The sequence below is a fragment of the Olea europaea genome, chromosome 5 (assembly GCF_002742605.1).
Source record: "Olea europaea var. sylvestris chromosome 5, O_europaea_v1, whole genome shotgun sequence".
NCBI classification, from domain to species: Eukaryota; Viridiplantae; Streptophyta; class Magnoliopsida; order Lamiales; family Oleaceae; genus Olea; species Olea europaea.
The window spans coordinates 162,646-172,489 of record NC_036241.1 but is presented as its reverse complement, the minus strand read 5'-3'; the positions used below and the strand labels follow the sequence as shown (position 1 = coordinate 172,489).

The 9,844-nt window shown below is 35.3% G+C and overlaps 2 protein-coding genes across 2 annotated transcripts; one reads left to right on the top strand and one right to left on the bottom strand.

Annotated features, from left to right (window-relative positions):
* The first annotated feature begins 1,310 nt into the window (after nucleotides 1-1,310).
* LOC111394327 lies at nucleotides 1,311-3,747 on the top strand. The gene is made up of 2 exons (XM_023020080.1): nucleotides 1,311-1,555; nucleotides 3,291-3,747. The coding sequence occupies exons 1-2, from the start codon at nucleotides 1,480-1,482 to the stop codon at nucleotides 3,506-3,508; spliced, it is 294 nt and encodes a 97-aa protein (XP_022875848.1). The 5' UTR covers nucleotides 1,311-1,479; the 3' UTR covers nucleotides 3,509-3,747.
* Nucleotides 3,748-5,482: 1,735 nt separating this feature from the next.
* On the bottom strand, nucleotides 5,483-8,106 carry LOC111394876 (transcription factor TCP23-like). Its single transcript, XM_023020927.1, has 6 exons — nucleotides 8,077-8,106; nucleotides 7,859-7,916; nucleotides 7,553-7,761; nucleotides 7,004-7,173; nucleotides 6,811-6,882; nucleotides 5,483-6,751 (listed from the first exon to the last, which is right to left on the bottom strand). The coding sequence occupies exons 1-6, from the start codon at nucleotides 8,104-8,106 to the stop codon at nucleotides 5,689-5,691; spliced, it is 1,602 nt and encodes a 533-aa protein (XP_022876695.1). The 3' UTR covers nucleotides 5,483-5,688.
* Between the last annotated feature and the right edge of the window lie 1,738 nt (nucleotides 8,107-9,844).

Genomic DNA, 9,844 nt, shown 5'->3' with positions numbered 1-9,844 from the left:
TATTTCTTTAATTATTTTACTATCACTTATTTTGATATTTTAATTGCTTATTTTAATTTTTTTCTAACAGTTAATTTACTTATTTATTTTTAATGAAGTTTTAAAACTTATTTTAATTATTTACAAATGTTTAATTATGTATTTAAATTCTTTATATATATCTTATTTAATATTTCTTTTTTTAAAATTAATTTAGTAACACTTGATTTTAAATGCTTATTTTAATATTTTAATTATTTTTCTAACACTTAATTTACTTTTTTAATTTTAATGAATGTTTAAATACTATTTTTAATTCTTTTCTAATTTAGTTTTTTTTGCTAATTTACTTTTCAAATTTAATTGCTTATTTTTATTATTTTACAAATGTTTAAATATTTTTTTCAATTCTTTAGATATATTCATTATTTAATATTATATTATTTCTTTTAATTTTTTTACTATTACTTAATATAAAATAATTAATTAATCTAAATTAGCAACTAATAAATATTTCGATAAATAATATAACATTTACATCTTATATTTACTAATAATTTTAAATACATAATAAACATTCAAATTAACCAATTCAAATAAATAATTACATATCACACAATAAGCCATTGATAATTATTTAATTAACTTCAATAATAACCGGAAAAAAAAAAATTAAAACGGCCCAGTCAACTGGGTCAACTGGGCCAGAAAAAAAAACATTAAAAAAAACGGCCCAGTCAACTGGGTCAACTGGGCCAGACCGGCCCAGTTGACCCAGTTGACTGGGCGCCCAGTTGGGCTCTGCCCAGTCAACTGGGTTGCCCAGTTGACTGGGGGGACGCCCAGACGGCCCAGATAACTGGGCCGTCTGGGCATCGGGGGCGACTGGGTGCGCCCAGACGGCGCCCAGTCGCCCTTTTGCGGCATTTTTGATGTCCGATCGCCGGAAAACTCCATTTCCGGCGATCTCCACTCCTTCCCAAGTAATATGTTGTCAAAATTCCACATTTACACATGAATTTCTCAAAAAATATGTAGAAAATCATACTTTTTTCCAAAAATAAAAATATAAACATGGTTTTTTTTGGTATAAATTTCTTACCTTCTTCAGAGGGATTTTGGCCAAGTGGGTATCCTGTTTTTCCTTATTTGTCGGTGTCTGGGTCGACTGTGCTACAGTATTTTCCCGTCTCCTTCAGCTTTGCTTCGTTTTCAAGTGAGGGTAAAATTGGAAATCTCTTTTTTTTTTTTTTTGGTTTTCACGGTTTTTTATAATTTTGCCTTTTTTTTTTTTTTTTCGTTGGTCAAAGGCTAGTTTGAAAAATTGGCCGGGTCAACCGGCCAACAGCCACTAATTCCTCTGGGCTTATCGGGTCATTTCCTATAATTTCCTCCAACAAACCCTACTCACTCATCGATTCAATCTCTTTCATCTTATACGCAGACAGCAGTAGCAGAATCTCTGTTTTTTAATTTGATAAGAAGAATTTCCTAAAGAAAATGGCGATGAACAATGGATTGAGATCGTGTGCTTCCAAGTTCCTCAGTTCCACTGAATCATTTCTCCCCAAATCAGGTCTCTTTTTTATTTCCAAATTTTCGTTATTATTTCTGTTAATCGAAAATTGTTCTTGTTCACACGTTTCGTTGAAATTTTTACGCACATTTATTTAGTCAATTTTCTATTTCGCTTTGTTAATTTGTATTTCCACATATAAATGTTTTTCCTTTTCCATCTGAAAGATAATGTTTGTTGAGTTTTTTGGGTGCATATTATGAGCTTATTTTGAAAGGAATTTGAATTCAAGCTTGATGTTTATTTTCTATCTGGGGGTCATAGTTACTTATTGTACATTATCTGTGCCTATATAAACTCGAATTAGTGCATATAATATTTATATAGCCGTGTGAAATTGATTTAGGCGAGTGCATATATGATGCATGTTGTTTCCGGGTTTTTAGCTCATATGTTTTTGATAAACCTTTAACCTTTAACCCTGTGTCACTGTTTGAAGCAAGTTCACAACCACCGTAACACAGAAATGGGATAATTCCTGCTGAGTTAGCTGAATATGGAACCAATCAAAATAGAATAACAGAATTGGGGAGGGTAAAATGATAAAATAAGAAGAAATTGAGGAAGGAACTGAATGGAATCACTCCAACTGATAACTGAATTTGCAGAAAAAATGACCCATTCTTCACCCCTTGCACATGGCTTTCTATGTATTCATCCATGGTTGAAGTCGTGTTTCACAAAAGAAAACAAAGATAACATTTCTAACTATTACACTTATTGGGAGCAAAACGACACTGTTTCAACTGAGGTAAGACTACACCGTTTTGAATTTACAAGGTAGCTAAAGCAGTTGGTTCTCCTTCTTCTTCACCTGGTCTGATCTTCTCCCTTTTCTTTGCTGTTCTTTTCCCCAGCTGTCCCTTACATAACACCCTGCTGATCTCCATTAGAAAGATTAGAGCTTTTACAACAATTTGGGCTCTCTCTTGTTATTGTCTCTTCTAGGAATTGTCCTGACAAGTATGATTTGTTTTTGTATTTTATCTTTTCATTTCATTTCTATATCTTATGATAATTTTTTGTACAATATAATTGCTTCAAGCATCTAAGTTTTATTGTGTTGAATAATGCTATTAATTTGAGCACACTACCTAAATGGTCGTTACTGTTTGTTCTTGATAATTAATCGCAGTTAATGTTTTTCCTATATTCAAAGTCAAACTTGTTAAAATCATGCTCCATCTGCTTATTTGATTAATCGTTGTGTTTTTTGGTAAGGATACGGAAAATTTGTATTGATAGTAACCGCCGGTATCTACACTTTTCCTACAGAGGCTGCTGAAGCATGCTTGATACTGAACCTTAATTTTAGCTTCTTTTTTTTTTTTTTTTTTTTTTTGGTAGTACATTTAACCGCATTGTGAAGGCCGATAACTAAACAAAATTCTATACAATATGATGAAAGCACACGAGTAAAATAATAGATAGAATGAATATGCTATTCTTTTGATAAATCCCTTGAGAGTAAAGAATGTTTAGAGGAATTTTCTACTATTAATTCGGTATATTGATGGCATTTTTGGTTGAGTATTTTAGGTAGTAGTAGACAGTATTAGGGAATAAAAATGAGTAATATTCTTGTCCATTGTACCTTTTATCATATCCTGTAGCATGTACCAGACATACGATGAATGAATAAGCAAGAATCTGAAATTGTACTCACCCCATCAGTGTTCTTATATTTTTGTTTGTTTTACTTACGGATAGGGCGAAATTTGTTTTTCTTTAACAGTGAATACAGGGTTCCATTCAACGGGTGTAAAGAAAATGGGAGGGGGCCATGGCCATGACGAACCTTTTTACCTTCACGCAAAGCACATGTACAACCTGGACAGGATGAAACATCAGCAACTGAAGATGACTCTCGGCGTCCTTTCTGCATTCACCATTGGTGTTGCAGTTCCAGTTTACGCCGTCATCTTTCAGCAAAAGAAGACTGCTTCAGCGTGACTTTTTATCATTAAATTATCTTTTCGTGCAATAACAGAGGTTAAGCTGAAATGCTTTGTGTTGACAAAAATCTGGAATCTATTGTTTCAGAGAGTTGATTAATTTTAAAGTCACCACTTTGCTATGTCATGCTGTTTAGTTGCTCAGTTTCATGTTGAAAATAGTGGCTTGAAAATAATTGATCAATAAGGTATTTATTTATTTTTAAATTTTCCTTCAATAATACTGCTTATTTTATACATTCATCATTATAGATATGATCTCAATATCAAATCCAGAGTCAAGTTCGATATTGAGGCTAAATTGTCTCGTGGTCAATCGTGGTGCGTTGGATCGATGAGCCCCTTGTGGTTTGACGTTTGATATCTTGTAGTGATGACTTGAATTTCCGCTTTGCAAGTGAGTTCTTAGCTCTTGTTCGACAGCTATTAAAATGAATTTTTTTTAGGAAAATAAGTTTTTGAATGGTGATTTTTTTGGAGAATGTGTGGTAAAAAGGTAGGATTTTTGTTTTTTTGATTTATATGCTGGATATTTTATTGCGAGAATGTATGAATGAAAATGAGTTTAAGAAATGAAAAAAGTTTAAATGGTTGTGCCAAAATATTATCGTTTTATTAAAATAAAATAATAATTACTTTTAAGTAACTTCATTGTTAATTGATGAACAATCAAATTATGGGTTTATGGATTGTGTGATTGAAAATAATGGGGGGGAAAAATAATTTTTGAAAATATTTGTTCCAAACAAACTCTGAACTAAGAGTAAATTTTGTTCCCCTCAATCCCATACAAAAAGAAGCTATTAGAAGTTAAAACCCCAAAAAAGAAAATTAAAAAAGACTCTCACTAAACAAAAGTCAACAGTTTCAGCAACTATACCTTCTTATCCATTAAGCACACCAAAATTGAAAGAAAGCATTCATTCCAAAAGACTGAAAAAATTTGTAAAATGTCCAATTTGACACCGCATTTTTGAAAAATGGTCAAAGTCGAAAGTTTTATATCAAAATTTGCCCATATATTTTCGACATTTACTGTTCCCTAAATTCAAAAAATGCATGAAAAAATTGACATTCAAGCCATCAAAATAATCAATTTCTTTATGCTTTAGATAAGCTATCCATTTTTAATCAATTTTGATTCCACATAAATTTGTATTTTACCATTTCACTTAGTATCTATTTTACCATAGTATCTATTACAAATGGGTTAAAGTCATGTTGCACTAACTTCCCTAACAAGCTATTGCCTAAGGCTTGAGATTTGTACGCCAACTTTTTGTCCTATGCATCTTAATTTTTATTTAAGTTAAAATCGATAATTAATCTTAATAATATATTTCACAATATTATAACTTCTCAATTACACATTTCATAAAATTTTATCAAAATCTATTAAAATTTGATTTTTAGCTACATCAAATAGGGGCTAAAAAATCTCGACCACACAAAAATTGGCCATTTTTACAAAAATAATTTTTCCTTAACTGCACATAAAAAATTGCAACTTTTCAAAGTATTCTTGAATTGACCACATTTCAAGTTCGCCATTCAAATTTGACAACTAATCAAGATCGTCCAATTAATAATTAGAGATAACTTGAATCTTAAAGTGTAAAGAACAACAAAAACCAAACTTTCATTATTAGAAGTGGATCAAACATCATTATTTTCCACCATTGTTCGACATATACAGTTTTATATCTACCATTTCAACGTAATCAAATTTCTTATGTTAAAGATAAGATTTAAGGATACTCATGATTTTTTGCTGTATCATCGTGTTAACATTCTTTCCTTTGATAGCTTATCTTTATAAAACATAAAATGTTTTATTCCCTTTTAACAATTCCAACTCAATTAAGTTAATTAGTTAATAATTTGCTATAAAGACCTTTTTAAAGCTCGTGTTTCAATTATACTTTGTAACTCTTAAAATTTTATAATCATGTTTGAACACTACACATGAACAAGTGCAAAAATGTTCTTATTCCGTCCACTATGATGGGAGAATAATTTCCGAAAAAGTGAGAAACAAAAAATGAACATCGAAAAGATGAATGAAAGTAGAAATCTTATCACCAAGAAAGCAATAAACTAGGAAAAAAATCCAGCTAAGAAAACTTAGAATTCTTCATTCAACAAGAAAATTATAGGGAAGTTTCTAATATGGAATTATCAAGATTTTTTGGGATTTTCATCGTCACTGACATTATCTTGTTGCTGGTTTTGCTGTAAATCCATGCCCAAATCAATCCTACAGTTACCATTACTATATGAATTGATAGAGGCCAGTAATCCCATGTTTGTAGTATCAGAGACACCGAGTCCCAGCTGCTGAACCGGCGGCGATGGCTGTTGGACCACCATTGATCCGGGGTTAAACCGGTCTCCACCACTGGTAAACTCGAAGCCACCAATTCTCTGAGTGGGGGAGGTTTTGTATTGCCAGAAGGGGTGTTCTTGCTGCCCTGCACCCACAGGGGCCATGGCAGTTCCACCAGTCATGGGCAGCATCCAGAAGGCGTTCCCGATGTTGGCGTTCGCTGGTGCCACCGCCCACATGGCGGGAGCCGGGACGAAGCTGGAGGGCTGAGATGAACCGGGTTTTTTATCTGAACCCGGTTCGTGATCTTGCATGATGGTTCTCCTAGGTTTAGTATCTGAATGTGAGGTTGCAACATCTAGGTCTTGCCCAAAACCACCATTGTTTGAGGTGAGCTGGGGGTGGAACCCTAGCATGCCGGTAGCGCCACCGATGAAGAGAGGCATGGACTTGGATAGTGAAGCTGAAATGGTGGTGCCCCGGCTGCGTACAGAAAGATTGAGGGTCGAAAAATTGGCCGGAATTGTACCTGTGCCAGTTGCAGCTATAATTGATGGTTCAGCTTGGTGCAAAAGCCATTCTATAGTCTCACCATCAGACTTGTGGCCTAATTCTTTGGTCAGCTGGAAAACCCTGGCTGCACATAAGGCCGGCATACGGATGCGCCGCCCTCGGCCGTCCACCTTGGTATGTCGATCCTTGGATGGTTTCTTGGTGATGGAATCATTCTTACTGCCGTTATTATCATTATTATTGCTGGTGTTTATAGGGGTTGTGGACGAGGAGGAAGTGGTGGTAGTGGAGTCTGTGAAGTGGCGGTGGACGGAGGCGTGGCCGGAATCTTTTGGCCAAAAAAAGGGGGGGCGAGGGGGGGGGGGGGGAAGAGAGAGAGAATGTGTATTATTGATGGAAAGACTTTGCAGTCAACTAAGTGCCATTGTGAATTGTGGGTTATTCTTTCCGTATAAAGCTACTTGAGTTGAACCGAAATATTTACGGATGCTGAGGTGTCCTCATTTTCATCTATTGTGGTATTATTCTTCTTCCTATAAAGCTACTTGTACTGAAATGTTTACGGATGCTAAGCTGTCCTCATTTTCATCCGTGGTGATAATAAAATGAGGACAGCTTAGCATCTATAAATATTTCCGTAAAAATTTTCTGTACATATAGTAGTTCTCTTCTTTCCCTCTATTCCCTTTAGGGTTGGCAATGGTCCCATCAAGCTTGGTTTGGCTCGTTCGATAACCCAAGCTCAGCACATGGGCCCTGTCAACATAAGGCCGAACCAAGTTCCAGTAGCTCCTAACTTTTAGTATTCTATAACATACAGATTTCTAGTTTTTCAAAAAGTTGCGTTCACTAGCCATCAAGATCATTGCATTGTAAGATAAAAAATATAAAGGTCCTCAGGGCACATCTCCAAGTGGTAAAAGGGGAGGGTGGAGAAATTCAGCTTTGCTTGAGGCTGCTGCGTTAAGAGTTCGAATCCTGAAATATGGATTTGGCTTTTGGGTAAGTACAAGTGTACAAGCAGCCTTCCACCTTATACCCTTAGAGGCATAACCTGCGATTTACCTCTCTCACGATACTCTAGAACAGAGACAATGGGGAGCCCTTAAGGTTGGGGTTCAACCTTTAAAAATATAAGGTAGAACCTAACGCAAACATTCAATAATCGATTGAACTATGAACAACTGAAAATTGACAGCTGACTTTGAGAGCTGAAAAAGTGGTTGGGAAAGCCTCCAAAAGGTTCCACCAATAGAGAATCTGTGTGAGATCTTTTGTTAGCTGGAAGGGTTGGGGTCCAAATCCAACTGGGTGCGTGGTAGGTTGCATCAAAAAGATCAGTAAATATAGCAGAAGAAGCTCAGGGCCCACTGGTGGGGTCTCTATTTTGAGTACAATACCATGCAGTTTAGCTGGCTTCAAGAATTGCCAGCATTCACAGAACATCCCCGACCCTCAAGCACACACAAAAATTATATATCTTTTGGGGAAATTCTAAATTTAATCCACCTGGTTGGATAATTGACAATTTGTCCTCTTTATCTTTTGAAGTAATGGGATGAGGTATCTGTCAAATAATTGTGTTATAGATCACTTTTATTTATCAATTTAAAATTAGTTATCTGTCTCAAAGTAATTCACTGTGTCGAAGACCAAAATGTGTGAATAAAATTAGGACCGTACTTCACGTATATAATCATTTATACAATCATTTACACCCCACTCACATCATCAAGCTGGGGACCACGGCTCGACATTATTAAATACACGCGGAGCCCGCATGTTTGTAAGAGGGGTGGGGACACGCTTCAGTAACCCCTCCTTAGGTACATATGATTTTTTTCCATAAAATTAATGTTAATTTTGACTTCAATTTATAATTAAAAAATAATCATCAGATAGCATGAATGATAAATAGAATGTTAAAAAATAGATTGTCTAGTTGACTCTAAAAAGAGATTCATCGTTGTTGACCTCACTTGCATCCACTATTTCAAAGACTAGAAAACTCCGCCTCTCTCTTTCCTTTATCACCCCATGTTGCCACATTCTATCGATGGATGTAGTAGTGAACTATAAACTGAATGGTGGAAAATGATTTGTGTAGTCGACTCTCTCTCAAAATACTTTGTCCCTCTGACTAGGATCCTTGTGTCAAAAACAAGAAAAACCCATCTCTCTCGATCTTTCCTTTTTTCACGCCGAGTTGCCACATTTAATCAATGGACATAGCATTAAACCATAAATAGAATGGCAAAAGTTATTAGTATAATCAAACTCTAAATGGGAAATTGTTCGAGTAGCCGACTCAAAAACAATAAAGAGGAAATTGAATCCTCCCCTCACGTACACAAACTCCACCCAACAACACTGCCCCTTTAAGAGGGCAACACAGTACAGAAGTCAGAGGAGGGACCAAAAGAGAGAGTTATATCTTAAGTGGGAAATTGAGAGCCACAGAAAGAGAGAACTGAGGGCATTCTTAATGAGCAGAGTGTGGACGTAAGAGGACAAATAGCCACAGACTGAATAAATACGAGCATTTTTAATGCAGGAACTCAGTCAGGACAGTGCATAGAGATCTAGCATCTTACGAAACAAGAAAACCAGCTCATCCCAACACAACCCCCACCTAACATTGCATTCCAATTTTTCCCATAAATATCTAAAAACACTCGCATAAATATTGAGCACTAATCTTGTTGCATAAGGAGCGACTTGTACGAACTGTGTATCGACTACCCTGCTATCTTTGACGTGTACTAGTAAATTCCGTATGGAGTGTTGAAGTGTTTTGATCCTTTTATTCTAGGAAGAACAGTTTCTCATCGTAATGCAATAGGACGAGTCTCGACTCTCGATAGAGAGGTTAAACCAATACTAATGAATCGAATGAAGTGTCAATAAGGATTCGTCTACCAGACTCTAAATTTATTAAAAATAATGTTTAGAATGTTGATGTGTTCATTTGTACACGAAGTGCACCACACACCACTCGCCACGTCTTTCTTTCTTGAAAATTTCCATAGTGCTAAACAAGAGAGTGAAATCCAATAATTCTTGGATCCGATCAAACTACACCTTTTGTAGAAAGTAAGTAGGAAAGAACCATTACGATGGTTTAGAAGAAAAGGTGGTGTCGAATTATTTCATTAGTTTTACCAAACTATAAGCAACCAATATCGTTTCTTGATCTAAGTTTTGAAGAAGTCATCTTTGTTGGCACACTCAGCAAGGCAAGTGACAAATTTCGTCACATGCTTCTCTTCGTACTCATTTCCAAACTCACATTCTATTTTGTTTCAACCAAACGAAATAGAACCAAGAAAGGACATAAAATGACGTACAGAGAAACTGTTTGCAGTGCTTGTAATACTTGTACCGATGAACTAATTTTATCAATTTAAGTTTGACCCGTTACAAAAAAAATAGACACGATTAATGTTTTAGACCGATCAATTACATGAAGTCCATTTATGTAAAATAAGAGTCGAC